Raw genomic sequence first — 26,771 nt, 5'->3', positions numbered from 1 at the left:
AAGTTGGGGATATGTAACAAAGTCTTGTTGGTCATCTGCCTTTTCAGTGAAACATTTATGAAATACTTGTTTTAGAGAAACACTTTTAGTTTGTACTTAAAATTAGTAAGTTCTCGCTTTGGCAGCACATATACTAAAAAAAAAAAAAAATGAGTAAAATTTTTGCTTTCAAATGTAGTTGCTGAAGCTATTATTCCATAGTTATTCCATTATAAGTTTCTTCTTTATCCTTATCAGACATTGTTAATATTCAGCTGTCAAACATAATTTGGAAAATTTAAGAGGGGAAGAAAGAAAGCCTATTTATCCATTTTCTACTCTTTCTGTTCTTTCTTCCTTCTTAATGTTCCAAAATTCCTTCCTTCATTTCCATCCTTTGTCATTCTCTTTTAGAATAGATCTAAATATAGATCTAAATTCTATTAGATGTCCTTCCTTGGAGAATTTCTTGATTTTTTTCTGCACTTTTGAAGGATATTTTTGCTGGATATAGAATTCTAGGTTGATCATTCTTTTAGCACTTGAGAAATGTGCCACTTCCTTTTGGCTCCCGTGTTTTGTGATGAAAATACACCGTCATTCCATTTTCCCCCTTTAAATAAGCACAGCTTCTCTTTTGCTTTCAAGATTTCTCTTCACCCTTGGTTTTCAGAAGTTTGGTTATGATGTATCTTGACATGAATTTCTTTGGGTTTTTCCTGTTTGAAGTTTGCTCAACTTCTTGACTCTTGTCAAATTTGGGAAATTATCAGGCATTAGTTCTTAATATCTTTTTCCCGCTCTTCCCTCTTTATGTTCTCCTACAACTCCAATGACATAAATGCTATATCTTTTATTATACTCCCACTTGTCCCAGAGGCTCTGTTCATTTTCTTTTTCAGCCTGTTTTCTCTCTTTTGTTCTGATTGGATAATGTATATTGTTCTCTCTTCAACTTCACCAATTCTTTCCTATGTTCTCTCCATTCTGTTGTTGAGCCCATCCAGTAAGTTATCCTATTATTGTGTCTTTTCAGCTCTAAAATTCCCATTTGATCATTCTTTATATTTTCTATTTCCTAGCTGAGACTGTTTTCATTTGATTCAAGCATGTCTGTAATTGTTTATTGAATCATTTCATGATGGCTGCTTTAAATTCCTTGTCAGATAATTCCAACATCTATGTCATTTCAGTATTGGCATCTATTGATTGTCTTTTCTCATTCAAGTTGAGATTATCCTGGATCTTGGTATGGCAAGTGACTTTTAATTGCATTCTAGACATCTGGGTGTTATGACATCTTTTCTGACATCACACCATGAAGGAAAGAGCAGTCTTCCCCACTTTAATTTTAGATGGAGGATGAAAATTCAGCTCTTCTTTAGACCTCTGCTGTTACTACCCTGGCTGAGAAGGGCAGAGGCTCCCCAAATGGCCTCCACTGTCACTTCTGGTAATGTAATGAAAGTCTTGGCTTTCTACTCAGCTTCCTCTTATACCACCCCACCAAGGAAGGACATCTCATTAAAGCTCGATGGGAGTTGGAATTCAGGCTCCCTGTGAAGCATCTATTAATACTAATGAGGCTGAACAAGGTGGAGGAGAGAGACAATACTTCCAGATAGGGATTAAAATCCTGGCTCCCCACTTAGTCTTCTCTGATAACACCCCAGCAGAAAGGAATTGTGGAGTAGAGGAACACCTAGAAGTCCAGGTTTCTCACTTAGCCTTTGCTGATGGAGGTAGAGGTGGGGTTGCAGTGTTTTCTGTGCAACTTGACTAGAGTAAGTCAGTTCTTGCCTAAAAGTTTTCCATTTTTCTAAGCTTCCTTCCCCCCCCTTCTTTTGGCTAGTAGAATAGGCTTTTCTTAGATATTTTGAGTGTGTTTGTGTCCATTGGTATTTCTGAGTTGTTGACTTATCAACACCTAGTATAAGATATTTAAAGCAAAAACAAAACGAGGCAACACACCACTGTGTTGTTCTCCAGGGTCTGAGGTCCCTAGCCTCTACCACCTTCTCTCTCTCTCTCTCTCTCTCTCTCTCTCAGTGTTCTTATGTTTGTCTTATATGTGATGTCCAGGGTTTTAACTGTACTTAGTGAGAGAATAGGAAAGATTATGTTTACTCCATCCTGAAAGGGGAACCCTCTTGCCCTGTTGGTGGGAATGTGAACTGGTGCAGCCACTCTCGAAAACTGTGTGGAGGTTCCAAAAAGAGTTAAAAATAGATCTGCCCTATGACCCAGCAATTGCACTCCTGGGGATTTACCCCAAAGATACAGATGCAGTCAAATGCCGGGACACCTGCACCCTGATGTTTCTAGCAGCAATGTCCACAATAGCCAAACTGTGGAAGGAGCCTCGGTGTCCATTGAAAGATGAATGGATAAAGAAGATGTGGTCTATGTATACAATGGAATATTACTCAGCCATTAGAAATGATAAATACCCACCATTTGCTTAGACGTGGATGGAACGGGAGGGTATTATGCTGAGTGAAATAAGTCAATCGGAGAAGGACAAACATTATATGGTCTCATTCATTTGGGGAATATAAATAATAGTGAAAGGGAATAAAGGGGAAAGGAGAAAAAATGATAGGAAATATCAGAAAGGGAGACAGACCATGAGAGACTCCTAACTCTGGGAAATGAACTAAGGGTGGTAGAAAGGGAGGTGGGTGGAGGGTGGGGGTGACTGGGTGATGGGCACTGATGGGGGCACTTGATGGGATGAGCACTGGGTGTTATCCTATATGTTGGCAAATTGAACACCAATAAAAAATAAATTTATATATAAAAAAAATGTTTACTCCATCCTATGTAGAACCAGGAATCCGTCTGTACTAATCTCACTTTTCTCTTAATTTTTTTTTTTTGCCAGGGTACTTGCATGGTTTGGTCAGTTAAGCATCCATCCGACTCTTAATTTCAGCTCAGGTCTTGATCTTGGGGTCATGAGTTTGAGCCCTGTGTTGGCTCAAACAGGCCCAGCATGGAGCCTACTTAAAATTTTTTAATTTAATTTAATTTATTCTTTTTTTTTTTTTTTTTGTTATTGACTTGGCTCAATTTTCTGAACATATCCTATTATAGTTAATGTCTTTAGTCCAAAAGTTCCCTCCTCCCAGTGCAGTTTTGGGTGAATTGTTTTAGTAGGCAGAGACTAACTGTATAAAGTTTTTGCCTCCTAATGGAACTGCTTAAAACAGTCAAAAAATATAGTATAATTCACTGGCTTTAACTCTTCTGTTCATTACTTTTGAATTTTATGATAGATTCAAGTCTCTATTATTGAGCATATGTAGTTAAAAGAAAACCCTAGATCTCAGGAATAATTTTTTAAATTATTTTTATTTATCTCCATAAATTAATAATTTATTTAGCAGTCAATAATGTTAAAATAGTTAAATCAAAACCTAACTCCACGATTTTAATGACACTGTAAAACTTTTCCCCTTGAATGTTTTGAGCTGTTTTTTTGTAACATTTCTTGAGTGGAGGGTCAAGCAAATAATCTGGTTCTTTACCAGTTTTTAAAATATCATTGTGCTAAACAGTCCACATAAGCTCAATTATATTAGGAACCAGTGAAGTGAAGTTGTTCATAAAATGCTTTATTACCTTCAGTCTTTGCAGCATTTGCTGAGTTTAGATAATAAACCTGCACATAGAAGTTACTTAATTTTTCTCTGAGCAATAATTTACATTCGTGAGCAGTAGACTGTCATTTTCAAAGAGGCAAGAAATGATATATTCCTATTTCTTTTTCCAGTTTAACCTTAAAATGGTAGGTGTGATTCCATTCTATAAAAAAATATCCTTTTTTACTCTAGTTATGAATACTGTTTTATGGACATCGTTTGATTTTTACTTAGAATTATTATACTGGGTCATATTTTCATACTTCATGAAAAAGTGCATGCAACTCTGGCAAGAGTGCTGTCCCCCAAGGCCATAGCTAATGGTCTGGCAACGTTAGACTGAATTCAGAAATCCTACTGCAAACATAGGCTTAGCAATGTGCTTGGGCAAGTAGATACTGGATATCTGTTTGAAAGTAGAAGAGAAAAATGTGGTTGCTTATGTTTCCCATGGACTCTTCCCCAGTATAAATTCTCAAGCCCTACAGGTAATGTTTGGTAATTGTTTTTACTTCAGCAGCCAGTCACAATTGAAATGTTATAGTGCTCTGAAAATCCAGAATATTGCTTCCTTCTAAAGAAGAGAACTGGTTGTTTGACATCTCCTATTTTATTTCCTATATGCTTCTTTCCAAAACAAAAGCAATTGGTCAAAAGAGAAAAAAAGCCCATCATACTCTAAAGATGGGTGAAAGGGAAGAAACAAAGGAATCTGATAGTGTGTTACATACTTTGGTGTACAGGAAGAGAACAGGCTTTCTCACAGATACGGAGGGTACTTAGAAAGACATGCACATTCAGAGTGTGGTGCCTACAACAGCCATCAAGATCACTGAGAAGGAAGCTTGTTGGATACGTAGAACATTGGGCCCTACCTCAGATCTGCTGAATCAGTATCGGCTAACAAGAATCACAGGTGATTCCTATGTACATTACTTTTTTTTTTTTCCTATGTACATTACTTAATAGGAAACACTGAGCTAGTGGTTCTAGGACTTTACTCCAAATTTTAGCTCCCTGGCAGGTAACCTTAGGTAATTTGTTAACCATTCTGTGCAGCAAATTTATTTGTAAAAGAAGACTAATAATAGCACTTAATGTTTTTTTTTCCTTTTAGTAAGAATTAAGTATATAATAATGTCTCTAAAACACTCAGAAGTATCCTGCGACCAGTAAAGCCAGCCACAGATGCTCTAATTCACGTACCTATTCCTGGTAATAAGCATTTAATTTTGTGCTAAGTAGTGGTGGTATCCAAATCTTATAAGAGAACTCTACTGGGAAATCTGAAGAAGAGAGATGATAAACCCAAAAATTATAAGAGCTAGAAGATGAACTGTATGAGGAAAATATAGTACCACTGGATTACTTTGTTTGAAAAAGAAGAATAAGGGATCTCTTAAGCTCAGTTTATATTTTCACCTGGAAATGAATGGTCTTACATAGCAGCATAAATATTTCAAGTAGACAAGGGAATATGAAGAAAGGAAAGTATTATGTGTATTAATATTGATAGTTCAGGGAAGGTTTTAATGTAATGACAAGAATGAAACTCTCCTGCTTGAAGCTAGGAAACAGAGTGAAATGAGATAAGTTCTTTCTTTTTTTTTTTTTTTTTTAATTTTTATTTATTTATGATAGTCACACAGAGAGAGAGAGAGAGGCAGAGACACAGGCAGAGGGAGAAGCAGGCTCCATGCACCGGGAGCCCGACGTGGGATTCGATCCTGGGTCTCCAGGATCGTGCCCTGGGCCAAAGGCAGGCGCTAAACCGCTGCACCACCCAGGGATCCCAGATAAGTTCTTTCTAAGGAGCTTTTAGTCTATTCCTCATGGCTGAGCTAGTCGGCCCCACCCAGCTTGGCATGTTTAGCTCTGCTTTACAAAGCATCATACACGCAGCTTCACTTATTGTCCTTTCAGAGTCTAGAAAACTTAGTGTGTAGACAGTTTTCAGTGGTCCTAATTGTCAAGAATATACCCTTTCTGAAATTGGAAATTTTCGAGTGTTAATCATTGTTACCACATTTCACCTTATAATAGTTGGGCAAGGGGTGAGATATTAGCCTTCTTTTTCTGTATTTCTAGACTAGTTCCTGTAACTCAGAAAAGGCTGAATGATTTTTTTTTTTTTTTTAAGGCTGAATGATTTAAAGCAACCTTCCAAATGAAGAAAATATTTCTCCTTTGGGTCTAACTGAAACGTAGAACCTTTAAACAAAAGGTTAATTTTTAAGTAAATTAGAAGCAAGAGAAAATGCATGGCTTTCAGTAGAACTGTTTTTGCGGCCTTATCTTTAATATCTACCATGAATGCTTGTATATGTGTGTCATTAGAGTGTTATGTGAAAAGGAAACTCTGAAGAAAAAATTCTTTGTCAATCTGGCACATTAATTGCCTGCTTTTTAAGTTATCTACATATGAACTTTTAATTGTGACTGTCCTTCCGTTTAAGATTGAAGAGTTAAACCTCCAGTCTCCATTATGTTATTGATTTCCTGAAAATCTCAGGGTCTGATGATCTGAGCAAAGACGGATTCTCAAATATTTCAGTTCTGAGTCTGTTTCAGCCCCATTCTTTTTTGCAACTGTACCAAAAGTAAGGTAGAAACTATGACATTTAGATGACATTTAGATGTCATAGTTTCTACCTTACTTTTGGTACAGTTGCAAAATTAAAAAAGCAGGGTGCCTGGATGGCTCATTCATGATCCCAGAGTTCTGGGATGGAGCCCAGCTTCTGTTCCCTGCTCAGCAGGGAGTCTGCTTCTCCCCCCTACTTGTGCTCTCTCACTCTCTTCCTCAAGTAAATAAATATAATCTTAAAAAAGCCAACTAAAAAAGCTAGTTAATTTCTCTAATTAGATATCTTTCTGTGGCTCCTGTTTTTGTTGCTGTTGTTCAAACAGAACAACTAGAATCCTGAAGAAACTGGGTGAGGTTGGGACACCTGGGTGGCTCAGCAGTTTAGCACCTGCCTTTGGTCCAGGATGTGATCCTGGAGTCCCGGTATCGAGTCCCACATCAGGCTCCCTGCATGGAGCCTGCTTCTCCCTCTGCCTGTGTCTCTGCCTCTCTCTCTCTCTCTGCATCTCTCATGCATAAATAAATAAAATCTTAAAAAAGAAAAAAAAAAAGAAACTGGGTGAGGCATTTCTCTTCTTTTGTAAATGTCCAGAATATTGAGTTTTCCCCTGTTTGTTTTGGCAATTTGTTCCTCCCCCCCAAAAGATTACTATTATCAGGAAATTGAAAAACACTGTGGCCTTGCACTGAATTTGCCATACATTTAATTAAAGGGAAAATTTCAAACTTGTATCAGTGGGTTGTACTCCAGCACAGATCACAACTTAATAAAAGGGTGTAAACATTTATGTGAAATTCTTGTTTAGCTCTGCTAGTCAATTCATCTTGGTATCATTTCCTCTTTTACCAATAATCCATTTTTAGTTGCATATATTGTCATTGAGTGCCAAACTAGTTATATAATTTGGGCCTCTGTTTATCTTAAAAAATGTATATTGTTTTTTTGTAGGGAGGGAAGAGGAAATGATTGTAAGGTGAGAAATATGACATGATCAGAAGCCATATTTGCTTCAAGATGGGAAAATCTTATGAGTTTAGGACAATTTAAAACTTTTAATGAATCTGTGTTTTTTTAAAGTATTCTCTTGGCTAGTTTAAAGAATATGTGGTTTGGTTCAGTTCCCAACCCAAACTGAATATGAGATTCAGTAGACACCCCTTTACTTTATTTCACTACCAAACATTTTTAAAGTTCCTCCTGGGGGATCCCTGGGTGGCGCAGTGGTTTAGCGCCTGCCTTTGGCCCAGGGCGCGATCCTGGAGACCCGGGATCGAATCCCACGTCAGGCTCCCGGTGCATGGAGCCTGCTTCTCCCTCTGCCTGTGTCTCTGCCTTTCTCTCTCTCTCTCTGTGACTATCATAAAAAAAAAAAAAAAAAAAAAAAAAAAAATTTAAAGTTCCTCCTGTATACTAGAGAGATACCAAAATTAAGATACTCTGATTTCCAGGAGCATGCAGTCCCCTTCAGGTGTAGTAATATCAAATATTTATTTTTGCTGTATGCTATTTACTATAATAAAAGTGTTTAACTCTGCCTGGGAATTCAGAGATGGAGGAAGAGATGGCATGGGTCAATTTGAAAGCATAAACTGGAATTTTGTAGGTATAAGGATAGGCGAAACATTCTAAGTAGAATACACAGTATATGCTATTATTTTATGTCAGGTATATGTGTTCAGAGTGAAGGAAGTTCCTGCCATAGTGAAAATCTTTGAGTTCTTTATATTCCCTGGGAGTCTTGTGACTAATGGACTGTATTAGAGTTGGACCCTCATGGTCACCTGTTTTTATCTCAAGGTGACCCTGAGTAAAACATCTCTTTTTGTCCAGAAGCTTCTCTCTTTGATGTGAAAAATAGCCTAAAAATAGCCACCTATCAAAGCAGTGGGGGAGATAGTGAATAGCTAAGTAATGTCAAACCTGTGTTCTGGCAAGGATCACCAGTAGCTTCCTCAGCTCTCCATCTTTAGCTGGTATGGCCTCTGCTGTTTTGGAAATACTTGACAACATCTTTATTGATTCCTTTTCCTTTGCCTGCCCTTTATATGTTACTGTTATATTAGCCCCCTTATCTTTTCTCATTTGGAAGATTTCTTTCTCCAGGTGGCTTTCCCTTGCTCCCCAGTCACTCATCTCCTTGGGGAGTGCTAGCATAGCATGACATAATATTCTTGCCATTATTTCCATCATTCATTATTGTAAGTATGTGTTTGATTACCTGCCTTCCTCCTGGATGATAAGCTCCCTGCAGGAGACAGTGTTGCTCTTCTTCATCACTATATGTCTAGTATCTGGCACAGTCTCAAATGTTAATGTACTCAGTAAATATGTTTATTCAATAAATATTTATTGAGTACCTATTATGTAGGCTAAAGGATTTGGTAAAAAACAAAACATGAATATTCCTGCTCTATGAAGCTTATTTGTTGAGTTAAAAAAATGAACAGATGAATGAATGAAACCACACGTTCCTTGGACACTCATGCATTCATTTGGTCAGCCACCACCAAAAGTAGCTGTGATTCCACCAAAGTGGAAAGTGATTAACTCCCAAATTCTCTGTTTCTATTGAGACCACTTTTCTGAATTCCAAGCCTAGGGATCCAGAGATCCTGCATTGGCCATCTCAAGTGAATGCTCCCCAATCATCTCTAACTCAGTGTGTCTAACGCTTATTCCCCCCTTTACCCAAACATTTTCTTTATTGTGTATTCTGTCCTGGTAAAGGTAATTGTGCACCTAACACCTAAGTGTGTTACCCAGTTCATAAGCTGGAAGTGTCTTAAATTTCCCTTTAAAACTCCAACCTCCCTACTTTCTACCACTGTTCAATTTAGGTCCGTTGCATCTCTCACTTAGACTGTTGTGACAAGTTTCTAACTGATTGCTTTGATTCTGGTCTTAAGCTTTCCAGTCTACCCTTCACATGCCCACCAAAGGTATCTTTATAAAATACAAATTGGTTGTAAAACATCAATGAGTTATATGGAAATAAAATTCAATAACTTAGGGTAACATTCCAGATCTGACCCCTCTTTGCCTCTGCAGTCTCTTCACACATCTCCCTACTTATGACCAGTTAACCATCCATGCTGTGCTACTTGCGCTTCCATTAGTGTGCTTATCAGTTTCGTTTTTCCATGCCTTTAGTCCTGATGATCTTTCAGCAGAGAGACTGCCCCCATCCTGCCCACCCAGTGCATCAGTATACTCCTTTTCCAAGATTTATTTCTGGGTTCACATCTACTCTGTTCTGGAGTCTTTCCTCCTGCCTTCCTGCAATATTGTCAAAGTGACCACTTACCCCCACTTTTTGAAAAAAAATCTCCACTGTATCCTGTTTAAATGCCTCTCCTAGAACATGATCTTTGTTTTAATCTTTCAGCTCCTTGATATCATTTTTTTCTACCTTTATTGATATATATTTGACATATAACATTGTGAAATTTAGGGTGTACATGTGATGATTTCATATATGTGGAGATTGCAGAATGATTACCATAATAAGGTTAGTGTGTACATCCATTACCTCCCTTATTTGTGTGTGTGTGTGTGTATGTGTATGTGTGTGTGTGCTGAGAACAGTATCTTTTAGCAACTTTCAAGTATACAATACAGTGCCTATTAACTAGAGTTACCATGCTGCACCTTAGATTCCCCAGAATTTATTCATCTTAAAACTGGAAGTTTGTATCCTTTCACCATCACTCATTTCTCTCAACCCCCACCCATTAGCAACCACCACTGTTTTTTATGAGTTCAGCTTTTTAGATTCCACATATAAATAAGATCATACTGTATTTGTCTTTCTCAGTCCAACTTATTTCACTTAGCATAATAATCTCAAGGTTCATCCATATTGCTACAAATAGACTTCTTTCTTTTTTAAAGCTGAATAATATTCTGTGTGTGTGTGTGTGTGTGTGTGTGTGTGTGTGTTTCACATTTTTAACTTTATCTGTTGACAGATATGTAGGTTGCTTCCATGTCTTGGCTATTGTAAATAATGCTCCAGTGAACAAAAGGATGTAGATATCTCTTTAAGATAGTGACTTATTTCCTTCAGAAATAGGATTGATAAATCATATACAGTACTTTAATTTTTAATTTTGGGGGGACTTCCATACTGTTAGTGGCTGTATCAATTTACATTCCCACCAGCAGCACACCAGGGTTCCCTTTTCTCTACATCCTTGCCAACACTTATCTCTTGTGCCCTTGATCCGTTTTCACAAAATCTATTGAATGTATGCTTTGTGCTCTGTGCTATGCTAAGTTCTTTTCGTTTATTAGCTTATTTATATTCATAATTGCCCTGTTAGGTGAGGTAGGTATTATCATCTCCAGATGAGGATGTCAGAGAAGTTACTTATCCAAAGTTACATTATTACTGAGCACCAGAATGAAAGATTTGAGCCGAGAATGTTGGGTGACACTTAAGCCCATGCTCTAGTCACTCTACATTACTACCTTTGTTAAACAACTGGAAGAAACGACAGGCTTTTTAAAAATGATCTTTTGCTACCCTGGATATGCCTATCTTTGGCACAAAGGTAGATTTCTGTTGGTATATCATCAGATCATACTAACGGTTTGTCACCTGACTTAATGACCACAAATACATGGAGTTGTGTAGAGAGTTCCTGGGAGTCTAACCTGATGCTTACGATTTTGCTTATCACCATGAAACCTATGGTGGAAGAAGGAAGACAGGAGGAAACTGAATAATAGTAGAAAGAAGAAAACAACAACAAAAATGTAATAAAAGTAAGTTTTTTGCAATGATTTATTATGGCAATTTTCAAAAGTTGACAGACTAGTATAATGAACCACCATATATATGCTACCTCGATTTCACACTTAGTGACGTTTTGCAATATTTGCTTCACGTCCTCTCATATATTTGCTTTTATTTTTATTATAAATTTATATAAATATACATATATCTATATAAACTTATACAGATATAAATAAATTTATTTACTTACATATATAAAAACTTACTTGCTTACTTTTTTCTGTCCAAGTGTTATATGTCACCCTAAATGCTTTACATTCATCTCATAAGATTAAGAACATTTCACTTTATAAACCACATTATGATACTTAACAAAATTAGCAGTAATTCCATAATATCAGCTATTGAGTCAATATTCCAATTTCCCTGGTTGTTCCAAGAATGTCTTTTAGAGCTATTTTTCCCCTGAGCTACGGTCCAGTCATGGGCCAGAGGTTACATTTGGTTGCATCTTCAACCTGTAGGATAGCCTCCAACCCCCACTGTTTCCCCCCATGGAATGGACTTTTTGGAGAGTTCAAAGAGTTTGAAGACTACTTTGCAAAATTTCCCATATTCTGGATTTGTCTGATTGTTTCTTCTTGCTATAATTTAACTTGTTCTGTTTTTCTCATTTCTTTGACCTTGAAGTTAAGTTTACAGATTTGATTAAATCAAAATAAAAACATTTGGCAAGAATATTTCATTGGCAGTATTGCCTACCTTATACATTAGGACGTATGTAATTTTTTTTTTATGTGTGTAATTTTTTATTTTTTTTCACTATTAGTGATCTTAAATTAATTCACTTTGAATAATGACTGCCAGATTTCACCATTTAAAAGCACATTCTCTAAGTAACTACTCTTGACACCTTATATCTTATTTATTAATCTTTCATCTACTGGTTTCAGTCCCCATTAATGATCCTTGTCTGAATGAATGATTACATTGGAGGGTGATTTTTTAAATTTGACCATTCCTTCCAAGTAAGTAGCTAGGATTCTTCTGTAAAGAAGATCTTTACATATTTCCCCTTTCATGCTTTTCTGGTTTTTTGAAGTATGGTGATACTTTGGAAGTATGGTGAACTGGTAAATATTTATTTATTCAATTTGCTATTAAAGTCACCCCTTCCAATGCTCAAATTGTCCCAAATTTAACTAATGAGAATCTCCTTCAGAATTGCTTCCATTCTGTTTGACAAGCTCCCATCTATTTCTCTTTGCACACTTTTTTTTTTTTTTTTTTTTTTTTTTGCAATATAGCATAGCAACATGTTTCAACTTACTTTGTACTTTCCATACTCCAGAATGGGAATTAGCCATTTTTCCAAGGAGTCATGGTTCCAAAAAAGGAGAATTGTTGTGTTTTTTATTTGTTGTTGTTGTTTTTGGTTTAATGATTCTGTTTTCCCCTCCCATATAGACCTTCCCTCATTGAGTTCTGTATTAAATCAGAATCCCTAAGTACCAGATCCCAGTATCCCAAATATCCAAGGCAAGGGTAGGTTGGGGTAAAAGAGTGGTCTTTGCTATGCCAGAGGAAATCTTTCAGCTTAAGGCAGTCACTTTCTACTTTGGCAGCCTACTAGTAATGTATCCTGTCTCTGGTCCTTTTCCCTTTACCTCTGATTTTTCTCTCACATGACTTTTTTTTCTCCCTAACTCCCTATTCATTCTACTTTGACCTTTACTTGTATTTTTCTACATAATGCATTTTGGAGTTAAGGCTTACAGCTTTGCAAAATGACCATTTCCATCAGCCACTTCAGCTAATTAATTTGATATTTAGGTTTTGATATGATCTTAATTTATACTTATGTTTTTATGAAGATTTCTTTCTTTGATGAGATTGTGATGACTGCTATTTCTTTCAGTTCTTGAATAGCCATTGGACAGATTGCCTGTATGTTAGATTCTTGTCAGTCACGGTTTGGTGTACACCTTCTCTTAGATGGGATGTTCTATATCTGTTGCATTCTTTTCTGTCATTTGGCCAGGATTGAGTTAAATATATCTTTTTTATTCTCAGAATACTCTCTCTCCCAGTGAAGAAAGCATTTTACCCACAATTTCCTTATGTAAATCTCTCTCCAGATGGAAGGGTAAAGTCTCATTGTGTTAGGAAAATAACTATATTGCCTGGACATATATTTTGGATTTTCCAGGAAAAGGAGAGCATTTCAAAATCTGGTGAATCAAGACAGATATAAAAAACTGATTAAGGATAGGACTGCCTGTTTTTATATTCTGCCGCATACATAGCATGTTTAAATGAATTTGCCTATAATTTGTCTTTAAATGCTGACATTTAACTCTTAGGCTGTATAATTGTGCTGGCTTTTTCCAGAGGAAAATTCCTATTCTGCATCCAAGCTAATATGTTCATCTACTATAAACATTACTGCCTATGGTAACAGCCAGACTAAAAAATTCTTTTTATATACATCATAGCTGGCAGGAACTCTTGGGACCACTGCACATCATTCTCGTCTTTTGAAGCTTACTGACAAAAAACATGGCAATGGAAAACCAGCCTGGTCTGACATACATTGACTGTGAAATCCTATTAGCTTATTTAGAACACTTTTCATTCTATTGTTACTGTTTTTACGATTCTGAGTATTTAGCAAGCTCTTCTAATTAATGTATTCTTTAAACTTAGTAACCTGTCCTTTTATTAAAACCGCTGCTCTTCTACGAGCCATCTCTGGCTCCTTTTTTTTTTTTGTTAAAGGTTAATAATAAGAATAATGAAGCAATTGGTTATTTATGCAGTCATGATTGGCAAAAGTTATTAGAACAGGAACCTGCCCAGAGGCAATGATTAGGTTATAAAAATGTTAAGGAATACTGAAACCAGTCACCATTTTTGACATTTACAAAATACTATTCCCACCCTTAATCATGATGAGCTGTTGTAAAAGTATTTATACAGAATAATCTCATTGGACAGTAAGTTTTATACCAACAGCATACATAATAAGTGTGAAGGGGGAGAGTTAGAAATTATCTGAGAGAAAAATGGGCCTGTGGAGGAAATTATCACAAGAGAAGGAATAGAAATCTCTCTTGGATGGAACTGTCACCCACCCCTGATCTGCACAGTTAGGTGACCTTTCCAATTTAGCATCTTCATCTTGAGCACTTTGCAAGTGTGAGGAACTGTAGGAGAGAGTATACCTAGTTAGGTTGCTGTGTTCTTCATGTTAGACCTGAAAAATGTAGAGAGGTATATTGGCCAGGAAATTTCCTGATTATGGGTTTATTAATGAAACATTGACTTAATTGACATTATACAATAACAAAACAAGGAGCACTTGGGTGGGTCAGTGAATTGAATCCCACATCAGGCTCCCTGTTGGGAGCCTGCTTCTCCCTCTGCCTGTCTCTGCTTCTCTCTGTGTGTCTCTCATGAATAAATAAATAAAATCTTAAAAAAAAATCTAATTAGAATCCCTTTGTGTTTAATATAGGTAGAACTTTCTTTGTAAATTAAGCATAATTATTTTCACCAAAATAGTATTATCACTTCTACTCTGCATCTTTTGTAGTTTTATTGAGATATAATTCACATATAATAAAATTTACCCTTCTGAAGTGTTCAGTCTACAGCCATGCCACCCTGAATGAACCCAGTGTGGTCTAAAGTGTGAAATTCAGTTGTTTTGACAATATTCCCAAAGCTATGCAAACACAACCATCTAATTCCAGAGCGTGTTCATTACCCCCCCCCCCCAACCAGTACCCTTTAACAGTTGTTCCTTATTCCCTTCCCCCACCCTAGCTGCTGGCAAACACTAATGTACTTTCTGTCTGTGGATTTGCCTATTCTGGGCATTTTGTTTCCTTCAGCTCTTCTCATATAATATGTACTTCAGAAAATTGGAGAAGAGAAAGTGAACATGGATGAATATAACTTTTATTTGTGATCTTGTATACTTAGAACTGAATATTCTTTCCCCTAGTTCATTGGAATAGATATTTAAAACAATAACAACAAAAAAACCCATCTTTATATTAATAAAATCATACAATATGTGATTTTTTATATCTGACTTTGTTTACATAATATATTCAAAATTCATCTATATTGTAGCATGTAGCAATACTTTGTTTCCTTTTATGGCTGAAGAGTGTTCTGTGTTGTATAGATATACACATTTAGTTTATCCATTTATCACTTGATGACATTTGGGTTGTTTTCACTTTTTCACTATTATGAAGAATGCTACCCTGAATATTCATGTACGAGTTTTTGTGTAGATATATATTTTTTATTCTCTTGGGCTTATATCTAATTTTTTTTTAATTTATTTATGATAGTCAGAGAGAGAGAGAGAGGCAGAGACACAGGCAGAGGGAGAAGCAGGCTCCATGCACCGGGAGCCTGATGTGGGATTCGATCCCGGGTCTCCAGGATCGCGCCCTGGGCCAAAGGCAGGCGCCAAACCGCTGCGCCACCCAGGGATCCCTCTTGGGCTTATATCTAAATGTGTAATTGCTGAGTCATGTAACTCCGTGCCTAACTTTTGAGGGCATTGCTAAATTGTTTTCCAAAGCAACAGTGCCATGTTACATTCCCATTAGCTATATATATAGGAGGGTTGTAATTTTTCCATATCCTTGTCAAAGTTTTATATTGTCAGACTTTTTAATTATAGCCATCCTAGTAGCTGCAAAGTATTATCTCATATTGTGGTCTTGATTTGCATTTTCCTAATGTTTAATGATATTGGGCATATTTTCTTGTGCTGCTTGGACATTTGTGTATTTTCTTTTGGGAAATGTCTATTCAAGTTCATTGTTTTTAATTAGATTAAGTAGTTTTTATTGTTGTAGAATTGTACAAGGTCTTTATATATTATGAATACCAGTTCTTTATCATCTATATGATTTGCAAATATTTTCTTTCATTCTGAAGGTTGTTTTTGCAATTTTTAATAGTGTTCTTTGAAGCAAAAGGGTTTTTTAAATTTTGAAGTCCAATTTATTCATTTATTCTTTGCCTTCTGTGCTTTCAGGTGACTATTGCCTAATTCAAGGTTATGAAGATTTACTTTTGAGTTTTCTACAGTTTTAGCTCTTGTATTTAGGTCAATGATCCATTTTCAGTTAGTTTTCATATGTGAGAGAGGAGTCTAACTTCATTCTTTTGCATGTTTATTTTTATTTATTTACATGTAAAGGCTTGAGAGGAATTTCTCCTCAAATGAGATAACTATTGCTACTCTCTTTATGAATTATTGTTTTCATGATTTTTTTGGTAGAGATATGTACTGTATTCATCTACTTGCACTCACCAAATGTGGTTGCATTTTTTTCTCTCTTGTTCATTGGAATCTAAAAAGCAACGCTGATAGATGCAGTTTGAATCAGTTTATTCGTTTTTTTCCCTTAATTTGCAATCTTACCTCTTCAGCTACAGTATAGAGAATGCCAAGAACTTCTAAGTCTCTATCAGAAATATCTATCAGAACAGCAAGAGAAACTCACCATATCTCTCTCAGAACTTGGTGCTGCTAGAATGCAAGAACAACAGGTAAGCGTCTTTATTCTTACCTTTTCTTGACTTTAATGGATCAGCAAGATGTCAGAAGAATCATTTGCTTTACCTTGAGTCACAGAATATAACATTGTCTTAAAGTGTGTAAATACAGCATGTGATTGAGTTAGTGTCATTTACTTCCTTTTTTTCATCTCCCTGTTCCTGGGGCCCAGAGGTCAGGGATGATTGCTTGAAGCAGGGTATGGGTCAGTGGGAGACTTCCTAGCTGTATGAAAGCACAGCAGGAATGGTAAAGAAAACTCACTGCTCTGTTGCTTACAGAAAATCAGGTGGCCTGTTTGTTACTCACTGTCCTTATGGAAAACACTAATGAGCCTATCCTAACTCATGGTTAAATTTTTACAATAATAAAAGTGACTTGGTCACTTATAAAATCTTTAATTGGAGAAAATTGAAATATTCTGGATGATTTTATGTTTGTGTGTATATATTAATCACATAAGTATACATGAGAATCTTTGTATATAATAAAACACTTACATACATATCATTAAATGGCACATATTGTATAATTAAATGACAGTTCAGAACCCTGCCAGTTGTGATATGAATTAAGCTCTAAAACTTGCCCTCTAACAAGTGATACTTGGTATCTTTTGCATATCCAAATGAGTTTAAATCTTCAAATAGTTGAGAACAGAAAGTCTTATATACTAAAACATTGTAGAAAAACTGTGCAGTGGGGGCCAAGCCATTCACATGAAGTATTAAAGCATACCTAATGTGCTAAGGTATTATCTTCCCCTTTTGAATAATATCAGATCCTGTGAATGGTTCTTTGCAACCCTTCTAAAGAACATAATTGCTGTTCAGCCTAGAGACAACTATCTCAGATATGATAAGAGCCTGGGCTAAGAAAACTTCACTTTTGAACTTAAAGTTTAGGTACACCTTTAGATGGAAAGATTAAAGTAATAGATAATAATTTTCCTGGAATGTTGTATAGCTCAGATTTAGAACATATCCTTGTTTTGAATAAATGGCCCCACCTGGCTGGCTCAGTAAATAGAGCATACAGCTCTTGATCTCAGAGTCCTGATTTTGAGCCCCATGTTGGGCGTAGAGATTACTAAGAAAAATAAATAAAGTTAAAAAAAAAAAAAAAGAAAGAAAGAAGTGGCCAAAGAATGAATGGGTTATTTGTATTCTAATTAGAAATACTTTCTTTTGTTCTGATTTCTGAAAAACCTAAGCTATAAAATGAGGCAGAGAAAGGTGACAGCTAATCTTGATGGTTTAGCTGGATTTTCCCCCAGCACTTTGAAAGCAGGGCAGGTGGTTTTGTTTTGTTTTGTTTTCCTATTTATTCAGAGAGAGAGAGGCAGAGGGAGAAGCAGGCTCCATGCAGGGAGCCTGAGGTGGGACTCGATTCCGGGTCTCCAGGATCACGCCCCGGGCTTCAGGCAGCGCTAAACCGCTGCGCCACTGGGGCTGCCCTAGGGCAGGCAGTTTTGAAGGTGGTTCTTGCCTCTTGCTCTCGAGTGGGCAATTTTCAAGAGAAAATTGTACATAAAGATCATATTTCTGACCTTTGCTTTTGTAGTTCCACTCCTTCCCTCTGTATGACATAAGTGTGTTGGGGGGCACAAAAATGAAGGGCAACCCATTTGGCAGGGTTATTGGAAGGGAAGCAGAGGGGTTTTCATTTGCCGGTGTAGAGTCTTAGGACCTTAAGGATATAGACTGAGAGTCAAGAAATAATCACTAGAAGCCTCTAAAGATATCTAGGGGGCTCTGAAGACTTCCTAAATAAAGAGGCCTCACTCTTTTTATCAACTTCTGAAATTGGGGGAAAATAAAACTTTCTCAGGTATTAATGTTTTATGTTTAAGCTAGTGATTCTTGGTGATTTCACTAGAGATCCATCATAATGAGCACTGACTCTCTAACCTAAACTTTGAGGAACAAAACTAAAAAGATCACTAATAGTAAAATGAAGATTTTGGTCAAGTACATGGAGAGAACACCGTTGAAAACAAAACAAAACAAGAAAGATACTTTTAAATTTCCATTTTAACTTAGTCATGAGAAAATTTCAAAACCATGTTTTCAGGAAATGCCTGGTAGTCAAGTCATTATGTCTTACATGCAATGAAAATGAAATTGAAGCCACTTATAGGCTCTGCCATTTGCATTTAGAGAAGGAAAATAAGTTTCTTTTTGAATGCCAAGTGGAGATTGTCATCTTGTTCCCTGTGTCATCTGCTTTGTTCTTCATGACAAGCTTTTCTTACCTAAACAAAAGTATAAACACCTTCTCATTCCTTTTCATGGGAATTGGGTAAATTTGGTCAATGAGTTTGTTTTCTGTCAGGAAGGGCATCACAACGTGAGGACTCTGATCCTGAATGAGGATATCAGGTAAACATTAAATATTATTTGTTCTCAAAATAAGGTGTGTTTTTTTTAATTTAACCAATTTCTAGATTTTGTGATGGAGATGGTAGCAGTTCATTTTTCAGCAGTTCATGAGGCATTTATTTTACTTTAAGAGATGTTTTCTGTTTCTTCTTTGCATTGGTGGCATCTGCTTCAAATTGTATAAGTTTTGTTTATAGTTTTATTAAATCCACAGTTCTCCAGAAGAATGCTCTACCTTATGATTTTCTTCTTTGACTTCTATCATTTCCTTAAAAATAAATTATTCTATTTACAAGGTGAATTTTTTCCTCATTTCTCCTTCATTCTCTTTCTTGCTATGCCTCAAAGGTGAATTTTCTAATTTATTCAGCATGGATTCATTGTGGTGTCTAGAAATGTTTTTCACTTGTTCTACTTAGATTAAAATATTTCATTGATATGTATCTGTTACTTCATTCCCCTCTTAAGAAATAGTTCTTACCCACAGTATAACCTTGATCTTGGATGTGGAAGGATCTCATAACCACAGTTTTAGCCAATGTACATTTTAGAGTATACCTTTTTTTTTTTTTTACCACGGTTGAGTGTTATTTCCTCTTTTGTGAATCTGAACTTAATGTCACCTCAAGCTATCATGCTTATAATTTCTATTTTAGTCTTATTTGATAGGCTTTACCATTTTAGAAATATTACAGCATTTCTGAAGTATTCTTTATTTTAAAAAAAGACCTAGGTAGCATTTTGAGTACCTTCTCCCACTGTCATTCAAAAATGTTGGTATAGAAGCCTACCTTACTATTTTTCTTACCTCTTCATTTTTTTTTTTTTGTCAAGAAAATAAAAAGAGATTTGGTATCTTTTTGAGATTTCCCCTTTTCTATAAATTGGACAAAATCATCATTGCTTTTCAGCCATAAACAATAGATATTAATGAATCTCTGCTGTTCTGACCTGGTAAAAGACCTTTTATAGAAACTTTTCCATTTTGTTCATGATTATGTGTTCCATGTTCCTTAATTTGGGTCTGGGTCATGGACTGAACAGAATTTGAAATATACTAAAGACAAATCATTGCTGAGTACATGTTAAATGTTTCCTGGTGGTTTCTACTACCATGGTCTCTGTTGTTTTGTCAAAAGAGTTTTTGTTGTCCTTCAGTCCAAAGTGCCTTAGGACTACTTCCTGTTCTAGGATTATTTCCTTGTATTGTTTTGATTAAATTTTTGTTGTTGTTGTTTAACTGCTGTATGTAGTCATGTGGTAATTGAGTTCCTTACCATTTTAATTCTATCTAATTTTAATGTGTATTTAATGTGTAATATTTATTTTAATTCCATCTAGTACTAAGCTATCTTTGAGTTTGCTGTAAGAAACCTAGATTTGGGGATCCCTGGGTGGCTCAGCGGTTTAGCGCCTGCCTTTGGCCCAGGCCATGATCCTGGAGTCCTGGGATTGAGTCCCACATCAGGCTCCCTGCTTGGAGACTGTTTCTCTCTCTGCCTGTGTCTCTGCCTCTCTCTCTGTCTCTGTTTCTCATGATTAAATAAATAAAATCTTTAAAAAAAAAAAAAAAAAAGAAGCATAGATTTTATTGGCAGTCCAGAAGTCTCACCATACTTCTCTGACAAACCAAACCAAAGAAAAAGTTATGTTCTTTGGATATATCTAATAGAATGTCTGGCTCAAATGTACTAAATTCCTCACAGAATAAGAGATCTGTAGATATAAAAAGAATATGATTAACAGCTGACTTCTCATCAGAAACAATGGCATAAAGAGGCAGTAGGATGCATAGTCAATGAGATAAAGAAAAAAACAAAAACCTGGCAATCAAGGAAAGCTATCCTTCAAAAATAAAGGTGACATAAAGACATTCCTAAATAAATAAAGACTGAGAGTTGGTTGCTAGCTTACCTGCTTTACAATAAATACTAATAGAAGTTTGTTCACATGAAATGACATAAGACAGTAATTCAAATTCACTGAGAAATAGAGCACTGGTAAAAGTAATTTTGCATCCTTTTTTATATAACTTAAAAGACACCTGGATAAAACAATAATTATGCAATTGTATCATTGAGATACAAAGATATAAAGATGGTGTGTGTGTATTTGCACAAATGGAGGAGAATAGAAGAGCTATTTTGGAGAAAGTTTTCTGTTACTGAGATAAAACTGTCTTTGTTCATAAACAATGTGATCTCTATGTAGAAAATCTTAGGTAATAAAAAAAAAACCTGATAGAACTAATAAATGAGTTCAACAAGGTTACAGGATACAAGATCAATAGGCAAAAATCCATTTTATTTCTGTTTGTTACCAATGAACAACTTAAAATGATATATTTAATAAAAGCAGAGTAAGACTTATACACTGAAAATAACAAAACATTGCTGAGAGAAATTAAAGATCTAAATAAATGGAAAGTATTCCATGTTTATGGATTGTAAGACTCAATGTTGTTAAAGTGGAAGTTCTTTTCAAGTTAATCAAGATATGTTGCAATTTCTATCAGATTTCCCGTGGTTTTGATAATCTGTTTTTTGCAGAAATTGATAAAGTATATTTATATGGAATCTCAATAAAAACAGCCAAAAATAATTTTAAGAAAGAAGAGCAAATTTGAAGATTATTCTTTCTGATTTCAGAATTTACTCTAAAGCTACAGTATAATAAAATTCTAACGTGGCTCACATGACTTTTTCCCCTTAGCAAAATCATACAAACACAAGGAATGTATTCTGTCAATGACCTGAATGAGTTTGGAAGTAGGTTCTTCCTCAGATATTCTGGATTAGAGCCCAATCCAGCTGACATCTTTCAGTCTTGTGAGAAACCAAGCAGAGAACCTAACCAAGCCGGCCTGGACCTCTGACCTACAGAACTATGAACTAATGAATTTGTGTTATTTTAAACCACTGCATTTATGGAAATTAGTTATGCAGAAATAGAAAACAAGACATAACGGTATTCAAAACAGTATAGTACTGCTATAATGATGGACATGTAGATGACTGGAACAGAACTATGAATTGAGAGATCAACTCTAGCAATTATGGTAAATTGATTTTCAACAAAGATGCTAATGCAATTTATTGGGGAAAATAATCTTTTCAACAGGCATTGATAGGACAATTGGACACTTACAGAAAAGATAAATTTAGGACCTTCATATCATCCACAAATTTTTTTTTATCATCCACAAAATTTAACTTCAACATTATTCCAAAATTAAGGACACCTTTTTTGAAATCTAGCTTTAGATACTGATTTTTCTCACAACCGGTTTATGTTTTCTTTAGGTGCAGTGTTCTCTATGCATATTACTGTAACCATCTGAACTTGAACACTGATCACAATATATCTTTTAGTCTTATGTAATTAGTAGTAACCAGAACTATTACCTTTAAATAAGGATAAAAGTTTTATTTTAATGTACATAAAATCCTTAATAAGAAAGAAAAAATATAGTGGGTGTTATGACATTCCAGTAAATACAGAAATAAAGAGATCACAGCATAATGCCTGGAGCTTTGCTTTTCAGAACCATATTAAGACTATTTCAAAATGTCTGGGTCTCTTGCTGGCAAATTCAGTGTACTTGTAGGTCTGTTTCCCAAATTCACTCTAACAACTATAACCTTAAATCATGAAATAATACTAATCAATAAAATACATACTTTAGTAGTCAAGGAAAAAGAATAAGAAATGCTACCCTTGACAGATGGGTGAACCTAATATATCTGTTATTATATCAGGCATGTTGCAAAGATTCTCTCTTCAAGGGGAACTAATATTAAAGTGTGGTCCAAAAAAATTAAAAAAAAAATAAAGTCTGGTCCAGTGGTATGAATCATAATGATAATGAAGGTCGTCAAGTCCTAGCAAACTTTGTTGACTACATATGGGATACCGTGCATGAATTTTGAATCCTAAGATGACTGTGCCTATTGAATTTCTGTGCCATCGTGAATTCTGAGGATTGGGCTAAGGCAAACAATTAGAAGGATAGTTATGTGTCTGCCACCACCACCAGTCACATACTTTCTTAATCCAAAAGCGAAATACATGATATTTTCGCTTGTGTGCAATTCTGATATTCTTTACCCCAAAAATAAAGTTAAAATGTGACAGAATTTAAAATACTATTATAAGAAAATAGTTAATATAAAGAATGTACCTGAGGGATCCCTGGGTGGTGCAGCGGTTTGGCGCCTGCCTTTGGCCCAGGGCGTGATCCTGGAGACCCGGGATCGAATCCCACATCAGGCTCCCGGTGCATGGAGCCTGCTTCTCCCTCTGCCTGTGTCTCTGCCTCTCTCTCTCTCTGTGACTATCATAAATAAATAAAAATTAAAAAAAAAAAGAATGTACCTGAGATAAGAGGGAGAGACAGAGACCAGAGAAAGTAATGCTTTATCAAAATTCAGAATATGCTGAAATTTCCTAAGTAAGGAAAACTCCAGTAAAGAACATGAGAAGCCTAAATGTTTGCTCACATTTACTAACTCTGACTCACTGCATGTTACTGGTCTTTTAAAGAGTAAGTTAGGGATGCCTAGGTGGCTCAGCAGTTGAACATCTGCCTTTGGCTCAGGGTGTGATCCCACGGTCAGGGACCGAGTACCACATCGGGCTCCCTGCATGGAGCCTGTTTCTCTCCTTCCCTACATCTCTGCCTCTCTCTCTGTGTCACATAGGAATAAATAAATAAAATCTTTTAAAAAATAAAGAGTAAGTTATATTACTGTAGGAAACTACAGTTGTAAAAGCATAGGGTAGAAGCAAACATATAAAGACGGTAAAAAGATCAATGACTGCCTGGGGTCAGTGGGAGGGGAGAAATAAATAGGTAGAGCATTTCTCAAAGCCCAGGGAACTGTATAACACAAGGACACAAAGAGGAACCCTAATGTAAACTATGGATTTTATGGACTTCAGGTAATAATAATATATCAATATTGGTTAGTCAGTGGTAACAAATATATTACATTAATGGAATATGTTAAATATCAGGGAAACTATGAGTCAAAGAGAAGAAGTATATCTTAAGTCTTTAAAAATTTCTAAATCTTTTTTTAAATTTAAAACTGCTCTAAAAAAGTCTATAATGTAAAAAAGTACAATGAAAATAAAGTTCAGGGTATAAGTTACTCTCAAGTTGTTACCAAATATGTTTTATATTCTTGGTGAATTATGTTCTTCTGGCCGTTGGCTGGAATGTCACAAGTTACTTAACTGGAGAACAAGCATAGGCATCTAGTTAACTGTATGTTAAACTAAATTTAATTTTTCATATTTAATACTTATCATTTAATTCATGCAGTAACACTGTGAGATATCCCTTCTTTGAAGATGGTGTATTAGTACTCTCTCTTTGGAACAAATATCCAAAAAATTTAGTGGCTTAAAACACATTTATTTTCCCACAATTTCTGTGTATCAGAAATTTAGTCAAGTCTTAGCTAGTTCCTGTGCTTGAAGGTCTCTTGCAAGCTGCCGTGAAGGTGTTGACAGAAGCTATATTCTCATGTGAAGATTTGACCAAGGAAGAGTAGAAGCTGCTTCCATGCTCATCACATGGTGGTTGGCAGAAATAAGTTTCTCGTGGATTTTTGGATTGTGGGCTTCCTAGCTGGCTAATGGCTGGAGGCCACTCTCAGTTCCTTGCTATGTAGGTCTCTCCAGAGTGGCTACTTGTTTCATCAAAATGTACAAGCCAGAAAGGTAACAGAGTCTACTAGCAAGACAGAAGTTACCATTTTATGTAACCTAATTGAAAGAGTGATCTTTTATCACATTTGCTATAGCAGGGGCAAGTCATAGGTTCTGGTACACACCAAGGGAGATGATCATATACAAGGGCAGGAGATATGGGTCATTGGGGTCATCTAAGAAGCTCCTTGCCATAGGCAGAGAAGTTAAGCAAGTTGTACACCACAGAGGTATTTGAATATATGGAAATTTATGAAATTCTTGGGGCATATTTCTCTAGGTAAGATTCTACTTTGTCTTGTGAAAATTTATATCTTTATTTTCAGTTGTCTAAATTCTTGATTTTTCTGGTATTTAAATACATGAATTTTGTGCTAGAAATATCATGGTGGCTGTCCAGTCTGCAGAATGGATTATTCTTACTAGTTCTTAAATATTTTACTTTTCAGTATATTTTACCCATTATCTTATTATGACCTTTTTATTATTTATTCAGACAGCTATACAAATTATCATAGACCATTTCCTATCAGTTTCAGAGAAGAGATCAGTCTCTATACACTTCAATGAAAGTCATGCATACTTAATTCACATCTTCAGATGAGGCTAAATTGAGTAATAATAAATAATTATTTGGCGACATACTGTAAGTCTCATAATCACTGAAAACCAAATCAACATGAAAGATATATATTTACTCTTGTCTTAATGTTAATTTTTTCATTTCAAATTTTTTTGTGTACTGAGTGCACAGTCTTTCACGTACTTGGATATTCTGCAAGTATTTTTCAAACCAGAAAGTCTATTTTTCAGTGCAAGCTAGACACTAATACTTGGCTATTGACTTGAAGAAATATGCTTTCTACTGGTAGGTTACAGATTCAAAATTAAATCTGAAAAGTATTTAAACTGATAATATAGTATTAATAGCATTGAATTTTGTGTGTTCTTTACATTAGATAAGATTGGGATACGTGGTCGAAATATGTTGAATCACTTAGATTCATGGGCACTCTCTTTGGAGTCAATATTTGCCATTGTATATAACTATTTTGACACTTTTTCTCAACCCTACATCTCAGAAGGTTTATTTATTTCAAGTGGCTTTAGGACTGTCACCTAGGGCATCATGTAATAGGAAAGAGAATCTAATATTAAACAGATTGTCTCAATTTTACATCATTCCATTTAAATTTGAAATATCTAAAATAGTCGAGCTCTTGTAAATAGGAAGTAGAATGGTGGATGTGCTGGAGGAGAAGGGGAAAGGGAAGTTAGTTTTCAATAGATCTATAGAGTTTTCATTTTGCAATATGAAAAAGTTCTAGAGTTCTGTTATACAGCAATGTATATGACTAAAACTAGTGTATTGTATCTTTAGAAATGGTTAAGATGGTTACATTTTGTTTGTAGTTTTGACCACAATTAAAAATAAATAGATTGGGCAGCCTGGGTGGCTCAGCGGTTTGGTTCTGCCTTCAGCTCAGGTCGTGATGCTGGGGTCCCGGGATCGAGTCCCATGTCAGGCTCCCTGCATGGAGCCTGCTTCTCCCTCTGCCTGTGTCTCTGCCTCTCTCTCTCTCTCTCTCTGTCTCTCATGAATAAATAAATAAAATCTTTAAAATAAATAAATAAATAGATTGTCTTAGCCCAGGAATGAATGAATTTTTACTCATGGAACAGAAAGTCTTGATCTGGAACCAGTTCTATTGACTGCAGTATATAAGCAGCCACAGTAGTCATACTTGATTTTACAGAGTTAGCATCAACAGGCTCAGATAAGATGTCTAAGTGCAGAAGAGAGAAGTGGGTCACTTTTTATTATTGCTTTGATGTAAGTCCATCTGCACTCTTTCAAAATGAGGCTTTTGACCATAGGTACTAGCTGGAAGAAATCCCAAACACCTTTTTCCCCATTTTGGTTGGGAATACTGAACATTCATATATCAAGTATTACTGACAAAGGTATTTGACAGCACCCTCCAGTTAAACAGATAATATCTCAGAAAATATAATATTTGTCCTATTTATGGAGTCAAACCTTCTCATCATAACTTTTCTTCAAGTACCTGTTAACTAAGTTAAACTTCATACACTCTTGCTGCCAGAGTTTTATAGTCTTTCTTATTCAGTGAA

The 26,771-nt window shown here is 35.7% G+C and overlaps 1 protein-coding gene across 16 annotated transcripts in view; it reads left to right on the top strand.

The window, feature by feature from the left end:
- Positions 1 to 26,771, top strand: part of KIAA1328 (protein hinderin) — a 377,583-nt gene that overhangs the window by 124,013 nt on the left and 226,799 nt on the right. For 14 of the 16 annotated variants that reach the window (XM_038543408.1, XM_038543400.1, XM_038543406.1 and 11 more), the window contains one exon: positions 16,405 to 16,532. In XM_038543408.1, the coding sequence (XP_038399336.1) occupies positions 16,405 to 16,532 (128 nt within the window). The remainder of the gene's footprint in view (positions 1 to 16,404; positions 16,533 to 26,771) is intronic. The other 2 variants (XM_038543414.1, XM_038543415.1) reach the window with 1 other exon arrangement.

Source organism: Canis lupus, chromosome 7 (assembly GCF_011100685.1).
Source record: "Canis lupus familiaris isolate Mischka breed German Shepherd chromosome 7, alternate assembly UU_Cfam_GSD_1.0, whole genome shotgun sequence".
NCBI classification, from domain to species: Eukaryota; Metazoa; Chordata; class Mammalia; order Carnivora; family Canidae; genus Canis; species Canis lupus.
The sequence above is the reverse complement of the archived record's forward strand: the minus strand, read 5'-3'. Positions and strand labels throughout refer to the sequence as shown.